The sequence below is a fragment of the Xyrauchen texanus genome, chromosome 33 (genome assembly GCF_025860055.1).
Source record: "Xyrauchen texanus isolate HMW12.3.18 chromosome 33, RBS_HiC_50CHRs, whole genome shotgun sequence".
NCBI classification, from domain to species: domain Eukaryota; kingdom Metazoa; phylum Chordata; class Actinopteri; order Cypriniformes; family Catostomidae; genus Xyrauchen; species Xyrauchen texanus.
Genome location: NC_068308.1, coordinates 11111940 through 11135412, shown reverse-complemented (window position 1 = coordinate 11135412; position 23473 = coordinate 11111940). Strand labels below are relative to the sequence as shown.

Sequence of the window (23473 nt, the reverse complement as noted above, 5' to 3'; positions counted from 1 at the left end):
AGAAGAGTGGGGGAAAGAAATGAGAAGTATGAGAAAAATTATGTGTTTTTTGAACATTAAAGCATGTAAACCTATTCTAGTAAACCCCCAAAGTAAAATTATGAACATGTAAATTAGTATAATATGGGCTCTTTAAACAGAATGCCAACTGAATGAATCGGTAAGCATGCAAATTAGGATTCTAATTTAAATGTCGGCTAATTTGAGTATAACAATGCCTCAAATATATTGCTAAAATAATGTGCCGATCAATAAGATATTTTATGACATCTCTAATAAAAATTTATATTACTGCATTATGAATATTTTAATAACAATTATAGTGATTTAGCTTAAAATGCTACATATCAAGAATTTCTGTGACGCATCTCACTTAAGCATATGTAAACAATGCTTTGAAATGTTATGTGAATTTACTTGAACACTTGTTTTTTGTTGAACACAGTGTAATAGCATTGTTAGTTGCTATTTTTTAGAGACCTACCAGACAGGCCCATTTATCAGTAGATCAGCAAATATAAAAAAAATAAACTATTATCCATCTGTCAATAATTTTGGCCAATACTCCTATATGTGTAATATGGAAAAGGAAATAAAAACTGTGTTGGTTACCTGTGTGCATAATTAATCAAGATTTTCTAGTTCTCAAATGAAATTGCCTTTCAGTAATGCTCAATGAACAATTCTATTTTGTCGTACTTCTCATATTTATCTAATTGTGTTAACATGCACACTAATGCGCTTAAAACTACCAAAAAATCAGTGTATTAAAAAAATCGGACAACTATTATTCTCTGCTTTTGACATCAAAACAAGCTGGTAAGAACACCGATGTTTACATGCAGAGTGAAATTGGGGTAATGGGCAAAAATTGGTGTGTGCCGATTCGAATGCCGATCTACGGTTCATGCTTAAACTGCTTATGACTATTTCAAGATAAAAGAACACTTTACAATATGGTTTCTTTATTTAACTGCATTAGCTACCATGAACTAAAAATGAACTACTTATGAATACAGTGTTTAATAATCTTGGTTAATGTTAATTTCAACTTACACTAATAATTATTTTATTTTTAATTAAAAGTTGTATGCATTAATGTATGAGTTAACATGAACTAACAATAAACATTTGTATTTTTATAAACTAATGTTAACCAAGATTAAAAAATGCCGTAAAAATGTTCATTCTTAGTTCATGATATCAACTGCATTAATTTTAACAAATAAAATATTATTAAGTGTTACCTGAACACAGTTAAAGGCGTTTACATGACCTTGCACGTTGACGGCTTTTAAAGCATAATCAGTGTAAGATTGTGCATGTAAAGTAGCTTACTGATTCAGTATTTAAGGAGATAGTGGATGTTAGATTTTTAGTGTTAGATTTGTAGGTTGATTATTAATGGAAACGGCATTAAAAAGATCCATTTAACAGCTTGCTGTGTTGGCTTTGCACCTTTGACCTAAATAATCAGGCATCCGTGAATAGAGATTTTTGGATGTCAAATTTGATGGCACTGAAACATGCCTCAGTTTCACCAAGCTGTGCTATCACACATTTCCAAATCATCTCAGTTGCTTGTGTGCTGAATACACGATTGTCCTGTTGTGCCCTCTCTAAATACAGTAAGTGTCCACTTTCATGGCTGTTGATTTTAAGCCCTGTGTCATCCTTTAAAGTATTGTTTGACTAATCTTTCACAGCACATGTTTATTACATCATCCTGTGGTCTGTTGAGAGTTAGGAAATTGGAGTATGAGGAACTGCTGCTTGTTGACCTCTGACTGCAGTTAAAGTAATCAGGATGAATTTAAACTTCATACCGGGACATTGATATCAAAACACCCCACCCTCTGCACACATTATTGGAAGCTTTCAATTAAACTTTTTAGTATTTGTAATACTAAAACATCTGCCATTTTACAACAATCTCAACTAACTATTATGCAGGGGCTACTTTTCTCACTGCATACCTTTTTATTTTTATTCAGATGGGATACAGTCTACATTACAGCCTTTCTCTTCAGTCCAGCAAGTCGCATCTTGCTGGGAAAAGCGATGCAATCATGCGTGATTTACATTATGTTCTTGCTCTTGGCAGATACTTTAAATACTTAACTACCCGCTTACTACATGTTTCACCCAAAAAATAAATCTCTGTCATTATTTGCCCTCAAGTATGCATAAATTAGCCTCTTCCGTAGAGCGTAGAACATCAAAGGAGATTTACGGCAGTATGTCTCAGTCACCATTCACAGCCACTGCATCTTTCTTTACATACAATAAAAGTGAATGATGTCTGAAATAAACAATCTCCCTCACATCTCCTTTTAAGTTTAATAGAAAAAAAGTCATACAGGTTTGCAACAACACAAAGGTGAGTAAGTGATGACAGAATTTTCATGTTTGTGTGAACAATCACGTTGAGTACAAGTTAATGCCAAACAGATGCATTAAAAATGTCATTTTAATGTTGACAAAATGAATACGTTTTTAACCAATTAAATCTCGAGAGAAGCTTGCTTATATAATGTGTATTAAAGACAGATTGATAACAGTTTCTTATTATGTAGCCTATATGATTAATATGATAGTATTAATATTACTATATTATTATTGTTTATGTACATTTAATATTTATTAAAACTGCTCTAGAGAGATGAGATATCGCCTAATAGCTGTTTAACTGTTTCTCTTCACCCTGCAGCTGAGCAGTTCTGGTTGCATACAATGTGTTTATTTAATACTTGGAGCAATAGTTTTAACACATTGCTCACTTGAAGAGAGAGTCAGTACAATGCCTTTCTCATGTCGTATGAACCGGTTTATAGATCTGTAACATCCTAGTTTACGTTAATATGCTCTTCATCACTGCGCTCGCACTAAACTCTACATGCGTTTGAGAGAGAGGGAGAAGCGCAGAAGACCTGAATTATTCAATCAGATCGTGGAGTTACAGTTTGATACAAAGACAAAATTATTGATTTGATTTGTTCATCTGTATGGATTGGTATACCAGTTCTCAGCTACATGTTAAAATGAATAAAATAATGTGGCAAATCCCCACATTCTGAGCATGGAACATGCAGGATTTATTAAATATGTGCGCAAAACCAGCAATCCCACGCCAAATTTCAGGCCCTGATGATAATAATAATAATGGTCATTATATCTTGCATTAAGAAATTACAGAAATATATTAGGCCTACAATTGTATTATAGTAACTAATTATTTCAAACAAAATGTAGGCCTAATAAATTCAGTAAGAAGATTTAAAAGACAAGGCTCAACTCAACAGGGAGATAAAACTTCTGTTAATCATCCAAGCAGCTTATCAGAACAGCACATGATCAGCCTGATTATTGGGGGGATTATCAGAAGGGGACGGCAAAACATGTCAGAATTAAGGCTCCGATATACTTCCGTAGAAGTTCTTCGTTCTGTTCTAAACAGCTGAACAACGGTATGCTGTTTGTGAACATTCAGACAACCGCCACACTGCTGTGGGAGGTGTTTAGAAGTACATTTAAATGTGAGGATGCTCAGTAAAACCTCAACTAATGTGAAATTAAAATATGTTATCAATGCCTCATTCAATGAGTAGAATTCACATGAGGTCAGTAAAAGTTGTTTTAACAACTCGATGATGATTTAAAGGAATATATATGCAGTAGAAATTGTTTAATTTGTCTTGTTTACATTCTGAATTCATGACGGTAATGCCCTAACATGCTATATGCGGCCATAATATGCGCCGGTTACACTCAATAAAAGAGAAATAATTAGCAAAATGCAGACAAAAAAATGATAATAGAGGCATATCTTTAGGCAGATTTGTGAATGGCTTTCGCTGCAAGTGGCACATGAGTGAATGGGCACATGAGAGTATTTGTGAAGATTTGCGTCCTTTTGTAGACTAAATAAACAAATAAAAAATCACATTCTTTGAAAATGTCTCTACGTGAACGATCGTACTGATGTAGGTAAATTTGCACCAGCTTGCTAATAACTGCACGCCGATGTGTTCATTCTGAATACTGACTGAAAGACGTAATTGAAGTAGTAAGTGGAGCTTCAGGTCACGCGTACCGATGATGTGGACCAATGGTGGCAAGGTGTTTAGCAGTCGATTAGTAGTTCTGCTAAACACCTTTTTGGCCAGAGTTTGTGCTAAATGACGTCATACCTGTTTGTTCTTTGAATTTCCTATTAAGTATATCTAGGCCTTTAGCCTACAACTTGTGCTGTGTGTGAAAGAAATGTCTCTTGTGTGCAATTACTTCAGGGTGACAATGACAGCAGAGTTGCAATTTGTAAGCTTTGCACAGCTAACATTTTACCAAGTGGTACCGTTAAAACTTCTGAAGCTTCATCATTCACAATTCAGTTTTTCATTTCATTTGAGTTAAGAATTAGCTTTTTGCTTAAGTGTTTAGAACTGAGACCAGTTCTCCGAAGATGCTGTTCTTTATTATTCTATTGGGTGTCTTGGGAATATATGTTATTGGGCCTAAATCATGAAACACGAGCAGAACAAATTTCTGTGTTAATCGTTTTGCTTGTGTTAAATTAATGAAGTCCACTGTTTATAAAAACACACCCTAAATAGATTTAAAAATAGTTTGCACAGAGCTTGTTAAGGGAAGGTATGAAATCTCACACATTCAGTGATGAGGCCTTTTTTCTCAGTGTTTGAAAAAAAAAAAGCAGCTAATAAGGAAGTGCTTTTATGGCTGATAAGAACCAGTGTCGGTGTATTGTGTCGTATGGGAATTCAGAGCCAGATTCAGTTATGCAAGCATGAACTGTGTGGCATTCATTGTAGTTACAATTGTGTTTAACATTTATTAAAACTGTTTAATCATTCATAATATCCCTGAATTGGGCTTTGTGCCTCCAGCAGAATTGTATTTTTAGGATGTTGGTCGTGGAGGCTAACTGTGTAGTTAGAACGTTAAAAAAAAAAGTTTGTTATTTTTGTCTCCTCCCGTCACTTCTTTCTCCTTGATTCTCCATCTGTTCTTCACCATCCTCCTTGCTTTATTCCTCCTCCCATTCCCGCGGTCTGAGCCGAACCCACTTGTGTTACGTAACCCTTTCCTATCTCACTTTCTAAGGCTTTCTGTTTCTTTTTCTTTTCCTCTTTCATTCCTCCACCGTCTTTCCTCCATAATTCCTCTGCATTTCTCTGCCAAGTGTAACCATCTCACATTCCTCTGTTTCTCCCGCACTTCATGCATCTGTTCCACTCTTGCTCTCATCTTTGCTTGCTTGATCACGTAATGACTCAAGTTAAATAGTAATATAATGTACATACCGGGGCAAAAGTTATAGTGGACAATTTGTTAACGTATGTAAATACTTTTGAGACGAGATGCTTTTTTTAGTAATGCTTACTCAAAATAACTACTGAAAAAGGTGAATAATTTCTTGTTCGTTTCAATCTCAAGCATTCTATTAACAAATTAATCTCCATTGTGATTGGATCATTCAGTGTGAGCCCACTTTAGAAAATGTTTATATCAAATATAATTTGATATTAATTTTGAGTTTAATAGGAGGCAACAGTGGGGGCTTTTTACCCCAAATGCTATCCTTTCAATCACTGGACAGTTATTGAAATATTTTAGATATAATCACATTGAACAAAATTGATAATGACATAAATATTTTTTCTCAAAATACATTTGATAATTTCCAGGACATTTATAAGCTACATAAATGTACAACATTTTAAGAAAAATTAAATATTAGATCAAATCGCCATTACGTCGTTATGAAAATGGTACTGAAATTAGGGATGGGCATTTTTGAGTAGTTAGGATTTAAAATAAGATAACTTCAACAAAATATGCTTGTCTCTTGGGAAAAAATTAAAAGAACAATATCCATAAAACAAAAATCCATTTTTTTTTTTTTAAATAACCGTAAACTTTACATATCAATACTGACAACATGAGGGTGATGCACAAATATAAACTCTGAGTCTACATCATTTTTTGATAATTTCACATTACAAAAACAAGCGGTGAAAGTTTAACACACAAACTGGTCTGACAAGCTTCCGAGATTCTCGTATTGCTTCGCAGTGTTTTTGCACCATAAAACCAGATCCTCAGCGCTGCTCATGGAAGACAAATGAGTTAAGGAAAATGAATTTGCGATATTCAAGTAGTCAATGGATAACTTTACACAGACAAGGTTGGTAAGTGACTTTATCAATTTAGAGTCATGTTAACACTCACTATGGGGGGTTCATGACGCTTTAAATCACATTAACTGAACTCTAAATAGCCTCCGTTTAGACTCATTAAATTGGAAAGATTTCTGAATTTTGTGTATGTTCTCACGTTATCTTAATTCTGAATGATGAAACCTGGCCTATTTAGCTGCTGAAACCTCTGCTTTAGCTATAACAATCTGATATTACTTGCTGTGTTGAGGTTTAAAGAAATAAAGTTCATTAAGAAAAGTTTTCAGACCCCTTCATTTTTATAGGGATATACAAAATGTGCAGTGTTAGAGGGCCTCAAGGAACTGGGTGGAGAACCACTACTTTTTCACATCAATCAACACTCCATACCCCATAATGACAAAGCAAAAAACTGATTTTTGATAACTTTGCAAATGTGTGTGTATGTGTGTATATATATATGTGTGTGTGTGTATATATATATATATATATATATATATATATATATATATATATATATATATATATATATACACACAGGTGAAACTCAAAAATTAGTATATAGTTCATTAATTTCAGTAATTCAACTTAAAAGGTGAAACTAATATATTATATAGACTCATTACAAGCAAAGTAAGATATTTCAAGCCTTTATTTGATATAATTTTGATGATTATGACTTACAGCTTATGAAAACCCCAAATTCAGAATCTCAGCAAATTACAATATTACATGAAATCAATAAAAAAAAAAGGATTTTAAATACAGAAATGTCGGCCCTCTGAAAAGTATAATCATGCATATGTACTCAGTACTTGGTTTGGGCCCCTTTTGCATTAATTACTGCATCAATGCGGCGTGGCATGGATGCTATCAGCCTGTGGCACTGCTGAGGTGTTATGGAAGACCAAGATGCTTCAATAGCGGCCTTCAGCTCTTCTGCATTGTTTGGTCTCATGTCTCTCATCTTTCTCTTGGCAATGCCCCATAGATTCTCTATGGAGTTCAGGTCAGGCGAGTTTGCTGGCCAATCAAGCACAGTAATACCATGGTCATTGAACCAGGTTTTGGTACTTTTGACAGTGTGGGCAGGTGCCAAGTCCTGCTGGAAAATGAAGTCAGCATCTCCATAAAGCTTGTCTGCTGAAGGAAGCATGAAGTGCTCTAAAATGTCCCGGTAGACGGCTGCGTTGACTCTGGACTTAATAAAGCACAGTGGACCAACACCAGCTGATGACATGGCTCCCCAAACCAACACAGACTGTGGAAACTTCACACTGGACTTCAAGCATCTTGGATTGTGTGCCACTCCATTCTTCCCCAGACTCTGGGACCTTGGTTTCCAAATGAGATGCAAAATTTGCTCTCATCAGAAAACAGACGTTGTTTGTTGTTCAGGAGCGGCTTGACAAGAGGAATACGACATTTGAAGCCCATGTCCAGGACCCGTCTGTGTGTGGTGGCTCTTGATGCAGTAACTCCTGCCTCAGTCCTCTCCTTGTGAAGCTCCCCCACACATTTGAATGGCCTTTTCCTGACAATCCTCTCCAGGCTACGGTCATCCCTGCTGCTTGTGCACCTTTTTCTTCCACACTTTTCCCTTCCACTTAACTTTCTATTAATGTGCTTTGATACAGCACTTTGAGAACATCCAACTTCTTTTACAATTACCTTTTGAGGCTTTCCCTCCTTGTGGAAGGAACCATCATTGACATCAGGGTGTCAAAGATGGTTTTCTGCACAACTGTCAGGTCAGCAGTCTTCCCCATGATTGTGAATTCAACTGAACCAGACTGAGAGACCATTTAAAGGCTCAGGAACCCTTTGCAGGTGTTTTGGATTAATTAGCTGATTAGAGTGTGACACTTTGAGCCTACAATACTGAACCTTTTCACAATATTCTAATTTTCTGAGATTCTGAATTTGTTGGGGTTTTCATAAGCTGTAAGCCATAATCATAAAAATTATATCAAATAAAGGCTTGAAATATCTTACTTTGCTTGTAATGAGTCTATATAATATATTAGTTTCACCTTTTAAGTTGAATTACTGAAATTAATGAACTTTTGCACGATATTCAAATTTTTGAGTTTCACCTGTGTGTGTAGTGTGTGTATATATATATATATATATATATATATACACACACACACATACATATATACACACACATACATATATATATGTACACACACACACACACACACATAAAAGTGAGTACACCCCTCACACTTTTGTAAATATTTGATTATATCTTTTCCTGTGACAACACTGAAGAAATGACACTTGCTACAATGTAAAGTGATGTACAGCTTGTATAACAGTGTAAATTTGCTGTCCCCTCAAAATAACTCAACAAACAGCCATTAATGTCTAAACCGCTGGCAACAAAAGTGAGTACACTCCTAAGTGAAATGTCCAAATTGGGCCCAATTAGCCATTTTCCCTTCCCGGTGTCATGTGACTCGTTAGTGTTTCAAGGTCTCAGGTGTGAATGGGGAGCAGGTGTGTTTGGGTGTCATCGCTCTCACACTCCCTCATACTGGTCACTGGAAGTTCAACGTGGCACCTCATGGCAAAGAACTCTCTGAGGATCTGAAAAAAAGAATTTTTGCTCTACATAAAGATGCCCTAGGCTATAAGAAGATGCTAAGACCCTGACACTGAGCTGCAGCACGGTGGCCAAGACCATACAGCGGTTTAACAGGACAGGTTCCACTCAGAACAGGCCTCGCCATGGTCAACCAAAGAAGTTGAGTGCACGTGCTCTGCGTCATATCCAGAGGTTGTCTTTGGGAAATAGACATATGAGTGCTGCCAGCATTGCTGCAGAGGTTGAAGGGGTGGGGGGTCAGCCTGTCAGTGCTCAGACCATACGCCGCACACTGCATCAAATTGGTTTGCATGGCTGTCGTCCAAGAAGGAAGCCTCTTCTAAAGATGATGCACAAGAAAGCCCACAAACAGTTTGCTGAAGACAAGCAGACTAAGGACATGGATTACTGGAACCAGGCCCTGTGGTCTGATGAGACCAAGATAAACTTATTTGGTTCAGATGGTGTCAAGGGTGTGTGGTGGCAACCAGGTGAGGACAAGACAAGTTTGTCTTTCCTACTGTCAAGCATGGTGGTGGTAGTGTCATGGTCTGGGGCTGCATGAGTGCTGCCGGCAATGGGGAGCTACAGTTCATTCAATAATGGTGGCCACACAAAATATTGACACTTTGGGCCCAATTTGGACATTTTCACTTAGGAGTGTACTCACTTTTGTTGCCAGCGGTTTAGACATTAATGGCTGTCTCTATCTCATCACATTCACATAAGTATTCAGACCCGTAATGCAGTACATAGTTGAAGCACTTTTGGCAACAATTACAGCCTCAAGTCTTTTGGGGTATGATGCAACAAGCTTTGCACACCTGGATTTGGGGATTTTCTTCCATTCTTCTCTGCAGATCCTCTCAAGATCTGTCAGGTTGGATGGGGACTGTTGGTGGACATCCATTTACAGGTCTCTACAGAGATGTTCGATTGGGTTCAAGTCTGGGATCTGGCTGGTCCACTTTAGGACATTCACAGAGAGTTGTCCATAAGCCACTCTTGCATTGTCTTAGCTGTGTGCTTAGGATCATTGTCCTGTTGGAAGGTGAACCTTCAGCCCAGTCTGAGGTTCATTAAGAATGTCTCTGTATTTTGCTGCGTTCAGCTTTCCTACAACCCTGACCAGTCCCCAGTCCCTGCCGCTGAAATGCAACACCACAGCATGATGCTACCACCACCATGCTTCACGGTTGGGATGGTACTGCGCAGGTGGTGAGCGGTCCCTGGTTTCCTCCAGACATGATGCTTTGATTTGGGGCCAAACAGTTCAATCTTCATTTCATCAGACCAAAAAAATCTTGTTTCTCATAGTCTGAGAGACTTTAAGGTGCTTTTTTGCATGTCTTGCTCTGAGGAGAGGCTTCCGTCTGGCCACTCTGCCATAAAGTCCAGAGTGTTGCAGTGATGGTTGTCCTTCTGCAAGTTTATCTCATCTCCACACATGATCTCTGGAGCTCAACCAGAGTGACCACCGGGTTCTTTGTCACCTCTCTTACCAAGGCCCTTCTAGGATAGGAAGAGTCCTGATTGTTCCAAACTTCCATTTAAGAATTTTGGAGGCCACTCTGTTCTTTGGAACCTTCAATGCAGCAGAATTATTTGTAGCCTTCCCCAGATCTGTGCCTCGACACAATCCTGTCTCTGAGCTCTGCAGGCCATTCCTTTGACCTCAGGGCTTGGTTTTTACTCCGATATGCATTTTCAGCTGTGAGACCTAATATAAACAATTGTGTGCCTTTCCAAACCATGTCCAGTCAATTGAATTAGTCACCGTTGGACTCCAATCAAAGTGTAGAAGCATCTCAAAGATGATCCAGGGAAATGGGATGCACCTGAGCTCAATTTGAAGTGTCATAGCAAAGTGTCTGAAGTCTTATGTCAATGTGATATTTCTTTTTAATACATTTGCAAAGCTATCAAAAATCTGTTTTTTGATTTGTCATTATGGGGGTATGGATTGTAGGTTGATGTGAAAAAAATAAATACAATTTAAGAAGCTGCAACATACAAAATGTGAAGAAATTATGGGGTCTGAATATTTTCTCAATGCAATGTAGTTAACCAAAAAATTATACCTCTCTTTATTTACTCACCCTTATGCCATCTCAAACTCATAACTAACTTTCTACTGTGGAACACAAAGTTATTTTGATTGTGATATGAGGTGTTTTTGTCCTTACGATGCAAGTCAACTTTCAATCAACCATGTCTCCTGAGTGATACAATCAACTTTGTCTGAGAAACGGACCAAAATGTCACTCCATTTTCACTATAAATCTTGCCATCTGCATTGCCTTTTGATTACACTTTCTTGTGCTTTAAGCATACATGAAACATGTACACAAAGGTGTAGTTCGCCCAAAAATGAAAATTCTGAAATTTACTTACCCTCATGTCATTTCAGACCTGTATGCTGTTATTTTTTTGTGTAATCAACTAAGTTGTGTTAACATTTTTAAGGTTCTTCCACCTTGTATAATTCCATCAGTGCAAAGCTTACAAATTGTAACTCTACTGTCATTGTCACCCAATTCGAAGTAATTGTCCAAGAGACGTTTTCTTTCAGACACAGCACGAGTTGTAGGCTAGTTGCCCAATGTGTTTTTCCACACCATTTTGACAAGAAAAAATGTCCCCTGATTATTGTTGGTTTTTAAACAATTTGCCATCAAAAATTGATTCGGTCATTTGTGTTAGCTTAGCAAAATGCTTATTCAAAATTCAATTGGAATCAATTGTGAGTTGAGTCTCCCTTGTGCTTCACACAAGTAGGGCAATTTTGTGGGCCACACGTACAGTGCAGAATTGTAGCCTATGAAGTGCGTTCCATTTCACTTTGGGTGCTGCAAATCTAGGCAGTAAACAGTAAGAGAGCACACTAGGTTTTGAAACACAGCCACAGTCCCTCCCTTTTGTAACTGCTTGCTTTCTCTCTTTAACCTCAAATATGGTGTAACCTTGTCTCTGAATGAGTGAAAAATGACAGGAACTGCTCCATATAAAACACTGATATGCCAGCGTGTCAGTTGACTTGTATTTTGTGCTGTTTGGTTTGCGTGAAGAACGGCACATAAGCCCCTCTGTCCTACAGTTGGAAAACCAAGAACAAAGGCAGCAGAACATTCATGCTAAATGACTGTCTTTGTACTCCCTCCATCAGCCAAACATGATTTATAAAAACACAATTATGAGATGATTCACTTCACAGCCGGCAGAGTAGGGGATTTGTTGCTCTTTCTCCCACCATGCAAAACGTAGATGGATAGACAGTGATCTGGATGAATAACAACAAAAATGCTTCCGATCATCATGTCACAATTAATTAGCATGAATAAATTAGTCAATTTGTGTGAAGCGGGGCTCAAGGTCACCTTCTATTTATTGGCTTGTCAAATATATAAACATATTCGACTGTAGGATGCAGTGCTTGATCAATAAGAAACAAGAATTACATAGAGCCAGGTATAATAATGTAGATAATACCATGTTTGGTGATGGTTCATAGGGCTTCAATGTGCAGATGTGAATTTCCCCTCAATTTATCTTATTTAACAATGACTTGCCAAGTTTCAAGTGGGTGAATCCGACCTCCACTGCGAGTGAGGGCGTGCTCTGTGTATACTCTGGGAATGTGCTGAGAGGGACTTTTGCCATGTGAGGGTGGTGTGCTTTTTGTGGAGGGGTGAACAGCTCACACTACAGAGTATATTTAACATGATGAAATCCTAAAAGACCAACACGAACAACCAGTTTCATGTCTAGTCACAATACTACACTGCTCAAGAACATTGATATTTAAAGACACCATTTTAAACACCTATTATTTTGTATGCTTGTGTGCTATTTAGCATAATATCATTGTTTGAAAATTGGTGAAGACGAAGGTACAAGGGTGTGTACTTACTGCTGAACTTTATTTGCCATGATTTTTTTGCTTGAATTCTTTTATTGGTTGATTTCTTAGGATCATGGGTAGAGTAGTTCTTCAGCAGCAATTTCACATTTATACAATCATAAAAAATGAAAATGAATAATTATCACTGACTGATAGCTTAGTCAGGAAGCACATACCATCGATTAACAACCTCATCTCTTACGGTAGGTAAGGTGTTTATATAGGTTTGCAAGTAATCGTTAAACACCTGCAAGACTGTGGAGAAAATTAATGGGGTTTTTACATGTGTAACCAGACTGTTGCACTCTGTTGACTCTTTAAAACAAGCCCTTTTATTATGTCCCCCCTCAGCATCCTGTCTCAATAGGAAATATCTCTATACAGAAAGAACAATTGTGTTCGTCTTTTAAAAAGGAAGGTGAAAATACTTCCCATATCTTTTTCTATTGACGTCACTGTACACAAAATACCATAGAATTTGATTGAAAGTGCGGTTCATGAAACTGACAATTTATGACGAAACGACCCAAACTACATTAAAATCAGGTTCTCTTGAAACAAGATTAAACATGGTTTTGTGCCAAGCGCAATGTGTATTGTGCAGTGAATTGTTGGCTGCTGGAAACTCATTTAGAATGCAAAAACTCAAACTATAAAGACAGCAGCTGCTGTTTATGTATGTACACAATTGTTAATTTTCAACTTTTGTTTACTTTTGTTCAATGAACAGTTTTGCTATAAACATGATGTCCAATGTAAAATCTGGGTTCTGAAGCAAAACCAGTCAAGAGACAGCTTTGTTACTAAAATGGGTTGCTGTCCTCTTCTCTACTAAATCAGGGACTAACGGCGCCCTCTTTGTGTTATGCATCGTCATTACAGTAGAAAGGGAATTCTTGTCCTCTATATCAAGACCATTATTGCTGTAAGAGTCACAGAGAACAATCCAGCATGTTTGGTGTTTGTTTTTACTGCCGTCATTGTCAGTTTCTGCATATTTCACAGTTTATCTGACTGCAGAAGTAAACACACCATCAGTTGCATAACTGACTTCAGCATGTCTAACAGGATTGTTGACTTGTTTTAGATGGAGAAGAGCAGAGGGGCTGTTTGCACGGGAGAGAGCCTCAATCATCAGTCACTGGACGTGGCTACAGGCTCAGATATCAGATCTGGAGTACCGCATCCGACAGCAGGTTGACATCTACCGCCAACTCCGTACCAGCAAGGTCAGTGCAACATATCCTTGTAAATTGATTTTTTGTGATTTTAATTTTTTTATTAATGCTATTTCTGTATGGGTGCTCTCTACAGGGTCCTGTAGAGCTTGGAGACTCCACCCCTTCCTGCCAGAAAACAACAAACATGACCGAGACAAAAGAGGATGTCCTGACATCCCAGAATTCAACAGAATCCCAATCTCATTTGACAGACAGATCTGAGAAAGGCATCTTGATTAGGTTTGTACAATGCACACTTCGATCATTTTAATATTTATTGTTAGACTTAATAATTATATTAACATTACTAGCAAGGGATAATATACAGTTAGTCAATCATTATCATAAAAAGTTCAGACTAGATGTTTTTTCATTTCAGTAGCGTTGCAGAAATGTCAGACACATGCCCTTCAAGTCCAGACAACAGTTTTACGGCTGCACGAACACGGCCACTGGTCATCTGCAGAAGACGACGTCTTATTCACCCAAACACCTTCCACAATCTAAACAGCAAGGTGTGTATTGTGGGTTCCAGACAGGATGATCACAGAGGAGGGGTCTTAATTTTGTGATCTTGGCAGTTTGACATTGATTTGAATTTAAATTATTTGATAATATGAGAAGAGACAGTTAAGTGATACTAGACACCTACAAACTAGCACTGTGTAGGAGATTGGTTGCCAGGGACAGTGGCCGAATATACAGTTCAGTGGTCACTATACAAAAATATTTGTCCTCAGAATTAGTTGTCAACCGATATGCTTTTTTAAATGACCAATGCAATATCCATAGAGCAGTTGCCAATATATACGTATACAATTTAAAGGCATAGTTCAACCAAAAATTAAAATTCTCTCATTTACTCACCTCATGCATACAAGATTTTGACTTTTTTTCTTCTGCTGAACACAAAGATTTTTAGAAGAATATCTAAGTTCTGTAGGTCCATACAATTCAACTGAATGGTGTCCAAAACTTTAAAGATCCAAAAGGCACAAAAGCAGCATAAAAGTAGTCCAGTGTTTTAATCCATGTCTTCTGAAGTGATCCAATTGGTTTTGGCTGAAAAAAGACCAAAAAATAACAAAAACATTTTGTCTCCTTCATTCATGAATTCAAGCTCAATTACACTTCCTAGCACTATGCATGTATCAAGCACTAGGAAGTGTAATCGAGCTTAAATTCATGATTATGCTGAGAGACTGCAATGGCAAGATGCACAGTGAAAAAAACAACTGGATCACTTCAGAAGACTTTGATTAAGGCACTAGAGTTTATTGATTACTTGTATGCTGCACTTATGTGCTTTTTGGAGCTTCACATTTTTGGTCACCATTTACTTGTATTGTATGGACCTACAGAGCTGAAATATTCTTAAATGCTAAAGAAATTCATACACACCTGGAGTAAATTACGAGATTTAAAATTTTTGGGTGAATGGTCCGTTTAATGATGGCAAATAAAATGTAAAATAAATTGACAAACTGATTTGAAATCAGAAAATGTGCACTCTTCTTATATTTTTGAACTGACAATAGGAGGAATAACAACTTCTGTTTATTGGCCAATCAGGCACCAGTACCGATAATCTCAAAATGATCATCCGATTAATTGGCCTGCCCAATATCATTACTCTGAATGCTGTGATTGACCAATCATAATCAAGTGTTCTAGACATCTGTGTTATCAGAATGTGTGAGGATCCCAGGTAGATGAACAGATTTTTTAGTGTATCGGAAATTAGTTTTCTTTTCTTATCAGGTTCAGAGAGTGTCTTTCTCACCTCCACGAGTATGTGATGTCAACTCCTCATGTGTCATGTGTGGGGGAATTCATCCCCTCTCCAAACCGGATATACCATATGAGTGCCCTTTGCTGGAGAGAGTCGCACATCAAGACCACAGCATCCACCATGTTCTGTCCTTACAATCAGGTGAGATGCAAACGCAAAGTCAGATGCTCTAAATATTTGCAGTAAAAATGAATTGTATTATTTGTAAGAAAAAGAAAACCATTTTCCTCCTCTGGTTGATCTTTCAGATGTGGCTTTGAACATACATCTGCAGAAGGTCTTGAGGTCTCATTGGCAGACTCGTCGCTTTGAGAGGATCAAACCGCTCAAGAGGATCTCTCTGAAACACAAGCACTCCATCACACCATCATCATCATCATCATCCTCCTCCTCCTTCCTCTCTAAACACAAATTCAGACTGTCAAACTCCCATGCTGCCGCAGTTCGTAAGTAGACTGGTTACAGGATCTGAGATATGTGTTTCTTTATAAACTCATACATTTTAACCTAAAATATTGGGGGAAAAAAGGTTTATGGACACATTATGAGTCTTCTTCCCAAATGTTACTATACATTACTGACAGATAAAAATAAAGGCAGGAATATTTACAACCCAGTCCGTCAAAGTGACAATGATTATTCATAGCGCAGTCTCTAAAAAAAGGCCTACAACTGAGTTCAGTGCACAATTAAAGGGCCGGTTCATTTGATTTAAGTTGCTTTCTTTCTTGTTTTCTCTATGTCAGGATTGGCCCGTCACAAGATAAGGTCAGAGAGGCTGCATAGGCAGCAGGCGGAAAGCATCTCATGTGTCCCAAAACCAGATTCACTTACGCCCTTCAGGAGGGAACGTGTACTGGACCGGAGTCACAGCAGGAAGAGGGTCAGAGAGCACTCGCTGGACAGAGCAGACTGTGAGTGTCACCACCACGGAAACACCTGACGAACACGTTGAAGTGAACAAATAAGTTAACATGATCAGTGTCACAAATTTGCTTGAAATTTGAAATGACCTTTTGAAGTGTACTCTCTTACATGAGTACATAATTTGGTATTTTCTCTTTTTGCTTTCTCTTATATAGCACCAAAAGTGGTAATGGACACTGGCAGTCTTTGTCCATCTCTGTCCAGACTTCACTCCTCCAACACCAGTCCCTTGAGCAGACAGCTCTCCCTCCCAGCTGAGTGCAGCACTCCACAGGGCAATAGCATGGTAAGTTCAGCATAATTTCCTTACAACAAAGTTGATACACTATGTGATCACCTTTCATTTGTTACTTGGATTGATGCGTTTTGTGGTTTTTAAACAGCCCATGCGGAGAAGGAGAGGCGAGAGCCCGTTTGACATCAACAACATTGTCATTCCCATGTCAGTGGCTGCCACCACCAGAGTTGAGAAACTACAATACAAAGAAATTTTAACACCCAGGTAAATAACAAAGTTTAAAAGTAACTCATGTTGGCACTTAAAGGATTAGTTCACCCAAAAATTATAATTCTCTCATAATTTACACACCTTTAACTAGGGCTGGGTATCGAGTTCGATACATGCACTGACCGAATTGCTTCTAAACAATTGAGTATCGAAAAATGTCTTGTCGTTCGATACCAAATTTCGATACCTAAGGGGTTAATTTAGTCAACGTCAGTGATAAGCATGTAGCATGCTAGATGTGCCCAAATCTAAAAGTGTGGGTGATTGGCTGTGTTTAGGCATCAAGGAAAAACACTAGTATTAGAAAATGGTTTGAGTTCCAGGGATGAGAAAGAATGTTACCTGTAACATTGCTAAAACTGCTATATTACAGAGAAATACTAAACCGTGATAATGAGCCTTTAAAATATATTTTTTACAAGCAAACGCACAAAGCGAACCACAGCGCCACCGGGAAAAGCGGTAATGATTCTGAATGTGTCAGAAAAACCTGCAAGAGTCTGAAAATTGTGTTAATTTATAGAGACAAATGCACATTCGGGTTGAGCAAAATAATAAAATAAACAAATATTCAGATAATTAAAATGCATTACATTCTTGTGGCAGAAGAGTTCATCATTGATAAGACAATACAAAAAGCAGCTTTGGAATGCAATGTATTGTTTACTACCATATTATTAATCATAAGTCAATCATTGACACACAGTTCACAGCAATCCATTTCACAAGTCAATTTGTCAATCATTTGGAGATTTATTGTGAGGGTTTGTTTAGGTTAAGTTATCAAATCTGTGAAAACCAAATAAAATGTCTTTATAAAGCTAAGAAAAACTAGTTAAAATAGAGGTACGTACAAACAAACTTTTCATAACAGCATTACAGAAGGAGCAAAGTGGATCTATTTCAGGGAGCTTGTTTCTTAAATAAAGATTGACTGGGTAACAACGGTGTAACAGTTTAAAGGACACCTCCTTAACCTTGTTGGTAATTAAATATGTATGAGGTAAAGACCATACGACCTGCGTCAGACATGCTTGTCGCGTCTTGGGTGTGTTGCGTCATAAAATAAAATGTTTAGGATGCTCTAAAACAAATGTTTAACTCGAAACACTGTGTCGAGTTAAATATAGTTTAATACTCAATCTTTAAACACATATTAAGATCCCTTAAAGATCGCATTTGCGCTCCATCAAGGGTTTTGAACGCAAGAAATTGTTTTCTTCACTGTATAAACTGTGCGTTGCTCACACAGTTGAAATTTCAATTACTGCCATCTGCAGTAAACAGGTGGTACTACAAGCTTGAATTTCTCAGTTAAGCATTGCGATTAAAGTGCGTTAATTTTTTTAATGCGTTAATTTTTGTCAAATTAATCGCACGTTATTAACGCGTTAAATCGACAGCCCTAATTAATATTAAAATAATTTGCCCGTAGACACAAAGACACGCGTTTGAAGAAACACTCTTTATTTTATTATTAAGTACAGATGACAGAAAAGCCGTATATGGGCATGTATGACGAGCTGATACAGAGGCGTACAGTCTCGTGGAATGCGCATCTAAGGATCTCACACTTTGTTTCTGCCTTCCGATATTTTTTTTTTTGACCAAGGTATCAAAAAAGTATTGTTTAGGAACAATATCGAGGTCGATATCAAAAGTTTAAACCATACCCAGCCCTACCTTTAAACCCAGATGTATATATGACTTTCTTTCTACAGCAGAACTGAAATGAAGATTTTTATAAGCAAATTTCATCCTTTTTGTCCATACAATGCAAGTGAATGGGTGCCATGACACTGTTTGACGGTCCAAAAGTCATATTTAGGCAGCATAAGAGTAATCCGCATGAGTCGATTAATGAATATCCTCTGAAGCAAAACGATAGATTTGTGTAAAAAAATTAATAAATAATTAAAACTTAAAAAAGAAAAAACACTCCAGTTGACCCATGGAGCTGTTGCATGACAAAAGCGCAATGGTACGTTCACGAGAGAAGTCTGAAGCACACGCTTTGAATACAACAGAAGAACGAACGTCACGTGAGCGGTATAATAGAAAAACAGCGCTGGGTGGACACAATGATTTAAAGTTAAAATAAATTAATTATTGATTTGTTTTTTACACAAACCTATCAGTTTGCTTCAGAAGACATTCATTGAACAACTGGAGTCGTTTGGATAAATTTGATGCTGCCTAAATATGATTTTTGGACCATCAAACAGTGTCATGGCACCCATTCACTTGCATTGTATGGACATATAGAGCTGAAATGTGCTTATAAAAATTTTCATTTCGGTTCTGCTGTAGAAGGAAATACATGCACATCTGGGATGGATTAAAGGTGAGTAAATCATGAGAGTAAATCATTATCACTTTTGTGTGAATTAATCCCTTAAAGGAATATCCTGGGTTAAATTCAAGTTAAGCTCTATTGACCGCTAATAACGGTTGCCCCATAGACGTCCTGTAAATTCACTTCTATCAAGTTTTAAGGAATAATTTACAATAAGGTTACATTTGTTAGCATTAGTTAACATGAACTAACAACGAACAATACTTTAACATTTACCAAGATTAATAAATGTTGTAAATGCCAACATATAGTAATACATTTTTTAAATCAAAAGTTGTAAATGTTAACATTAGTTAATGCACTATGAACTAACAATGATCAATTGTATTTTTATTTACTCACATTAACAAGGATTAATAAATGCTGTAAAATAAACATTGTTCATTCATGATACCTAATTTATTAACTATTGTTTACAAATGTAACCTTATTGTAGTGTTACCAAGTTTTTGTTGTTTGTATTTTTTTTTCTTTCTGAATTTGTTATTCAAAAATACACAATACAATTCATTGTACAAAATAATGTAATACACCTTTTCTATGATAAAACCTATTTTCAAACTAATTTCTATGATGTTTGAAATTAGTTTTGTAGACAAAAATATAATTGTGCCACCATATACATTTTTTGTAATTATAAAACTAAAATTTTATAAAAAGTTTTTGAAATGGATGACTTGGGTCAAATAATAAAAAAAGCAGCCAATAAGTGCCCAACATAGATGGGAACTCCTTCAGTACTGTTTAAAAAGCATTCCAGTGTGATACTTCAAGAAGTTGGTTGAGAAAATGTCGAGAGTACATGTCTACAAATTCTAGGCAAAGGGGGACTACTTTGAAGATGCAAAAATATAACACAGTTTTGATTTATTTAGAATTTTGTATTAGTCATGATGTAATTCCTTAGTTCCATTTATGATATTCCATATTTTGATGACTTTACTAAAATGTGGAGAAAAACAATTATAATAAATAATGTGTAAGTGTTTCAAAACATTTTACTGTTAGTGTGTGTCAGTGGGGTTAAATTCTGGACTCCGTGGAGGCCAATTTATGTGAAATAAATATATATATAATATTTTCACACATGAATTGGCCTTCACAGATTTCAGACTTTAACCCCACTGAAAGTCTTTGGAATGTGCTGGAGAAGACTTATGGAGTGGTTCGACTCTGCCGTCATCAATACAAGATCACGGCCAAAATTTGATGCAACTCTGGACAGAAATAAATGTTGTGACATTGCATAAGGTTGTCGAAATGATGCCACAATGAAAGTGTGCCTATAATCAAAGCTAAAGGCTGTTGAACTAAATATTAGAGTATGCAAAATAAAACTTGGCCAGGCAATGTATATACTGCTCTGGAAAAAATTAAGAGACCACTACAAAATTATCAGTTTCTCCGGATTGACTATTTATAGGTGTGTTTGAGTAAAATGAACATTTTAGTTTTATTCTATAAAGTACTGACGACATCTCTCATAGAGACAATATAGACACATCCTCTTCCAGGCTGATTTTTAACATCTCCATTTGATTGGAAGTTCTTGATTATTGCCCTGATGGTGGAAATGGGTATTTTTAATGCTTTAGCTAGTTTCTTATACCCACTTCACATTTTGTAAAGCTCAACAACCTTTTGCCGTACATCATAACTTTATTCTTTGGTCTTACCCATTATGATGGATGACTAAGAGAATTCGGTCTGTGTGATACCTCATATTTATTCCCTTGTGAAACAGGAAGTCATGGCTAAACAATTTAATGTTCCTAGTCACCCAGGTTTACTAACAAATGTAAAATATGAATGGCAATATACTTATAATAAATTCTAGGGATGGCAATAATTGTGGCCAACATGTTTTGGAAATAAATATTTTTAATTATGATATTTTCAATTAGTTTACTTGAATTATTATTTGAAAGAAAGATGAAAAGCATAAACAATAAAGACATTTTTCACAGCCGCCTTTGATCATATTTACCAAGGGTGGCAATATTTTTGGCCACATCTGAACACCGGAATATTCCTTTAAATCACTTGCATAAAAAATGTAATATCCAAAACAAATTGAATGCAAAGTTCATCATACTTTGTTCTTTTTCTTTCACAGTTGGAGGGAAGTGGATGTTTTTGCCCAGTCGCTGGCAGAGGACGAAGATGACATTCCGGTATAATGTTTATTTTTTATTTTATTTTTTTTACCTCAAGTATTTAAATCCCAAATCCCTCATGATTGACTTTTATAGGTGGAGGAGCTTTCAGATGCTGTGTTCTCCAAACTACATCAATCGTATGAGGAGCAGGAACGCTCTCGCTGGAGATGGACGGCTCTTACACCTGCCAAGAGGAGAGGCAGCAGGTACCCGCTCTAATCCAGTAGTTTTCAAACCCTGGGTCTTGACCCTCCGATGGGTTTCAGACTTTAAAAATAGGCCATACAAAAATTTAACTATATGCAAATTATAATAGAAATAGTTTTTTTTTTATATATATATTTTTTAAAGGCATTTAATTAACTATTGCTTTTACTGTTGCAAAAAATTATTCCAGAGAGAGAGGAAAAAAAAAAAGCTTGAATACGGCTCCCCTTATCGATCAACTACTGTGTCTTGTTGATCGTACCAGGCAACATTAAAATATCAACCTTTTTGACACTGTCTAGTTAAGCATGACGAAACATCTTTCCTCAGATCCTTTAAATCCCTGGATGGCCAAACGACACCATCCATAGTGGGAACGAACCCTTCCACATCCCAGCCCGCATCCCCAGACATGGGTCACTTTCACCTGCTGCAGGACTACGGGCCCATGCCGTCCCCGCAGAGCCCACCCAGCCCCGACACACCCTGCTCCCGTGACGCACAAACACCTTATGCCAGAGACACACACAGACTGCTGTACAGTGAAGACACGTGTGGATCCACTTCAGACTGCACCTTTGAGGAGAAGGTAAGCCATAGTATAAACGCAATTATGTGTTCTCACACCATTAACAGTGACGGTAATCAGAACCCACAAGTAGACATTCACACTGAACACAATTTTGCATCTATCAGTGCTGTTTTTCAATAGTTTTTCTATGTAAGGATGTGCTTGCACTTTTTTCAGCATTTCACACATACTGTGTGTCAAGTTAGGGGTAGTTAACACCAAACGTGTTTTTGCGTCATCTGTGCTGTTTTTCATTAGTCTTCCTGTGTAAACATGCGCTGCAACAATGGTTCTTAAAGTGTGGGGCGCTCCTCTATTGTAAGGGGGTGGCGCAGGAGATTGTTCTTAAATCTTGTTCACTTTGTATTCAAATTTACAAGAGGCAAGATCCAATATGTGCAATTTCTTTTTCTCTGCCTTTGTCTACTAATTTGGTGTCAGGTGTGCTCACTGCGCTGTGCTTATAAAACAAAGACGTGCACACCAGATTCAAATGGGTGAAGAGGAGGTCTGCACAATGAATCAAATAAATAATGGTGAAAAGTCAGTTATAGCAAACCATGTAGGCCTACTCGTGTCACGCCAAAACTTTCCATTTCATTTTCCGTTTAACATGTTTTTGAAGTGGTTAATCATTTTATGTCTTGATTTACTGATGTTAAAACCTAAAACAGCAATTAAGTCATTCAGGAACACAGATCTCAGCCTTTTTTGGATGTGTAGCCAATTGATCCACCCCAAATAAGTATTTTAATGTAAATTCTACTAATCGAATGATTTTTGTCATAATCGTGCAGCCCTAGTGAGGAGTAGGAATTCACCGATACCACTTTTTCTCTTCCGATTCTGATATCTGTATCAGCTGATACCGATCCCAAGCTGATACCAGTGTTGTTTATTTGCATAATCATATAATATCTTTACATTATTGTGTGTAAATAATTGGGTATGCTCTTTAATATGTAAAGAAACACAAACCTCTAACTACACATTATTTCAATATAAATGTATAGCGTATTAAGAAACACTTTATTATTAACTA

General features: G+C 37.0%; 1 protein-coding gene across 2 annotated transcripts in view; it reads left to right on the top strand.

Moving 5' to 3' along the window:
- The window catches only part of kansl1a (KAT8 regulatory NSL complex subunit 1a), a 41285-nt gene that overhangs the window by 15078 nt on the left and 2734 nt on the right, over window positions 1–23473 (top strand). Inside the window, exons 3-13 of one of the 2 annotated variants that reach the window (XM_052103444.1) lie at window positions 13779–13920; window positions 14006–14151; window positions 14294–14426; window positions 15673–15844; window positions 15952–16149; window positions 16450–16617; window positions 16786–16916; window positions 17014–17132; window positions 21611–21668; window positions 21747–21859; window positions 22191–22449. In XM_052103444.1, the coding sequence (XP_051959404.1) occupies window positions 13779–13920; window positions 14006–14151; window positions 14294–14426; window positions 15673–15844; window positions 15952–16149; window positions 16450–16617; window positions 16786–16916; window positions 17014–17132; window positions 21611–21668; window positions 21747–21859; window positions 22191–22449 (1639 nt within the window). Of the gene's footprint in view, window positions 1–13778; window positions 13921–14005; window positions 14152–14290; window positions 14427–15672; window positions 15845–15951; window positions 16150–16449; window positions 16618–16785; window positions 16917–17013; window positions 17133–21610; window positions 21669–21746; window positions 21860–22190; window positions 22450–23473 lie in introns of both variants that reach the window. The other variant, XM_052103443.1, reaches the window with a different exon arrangement.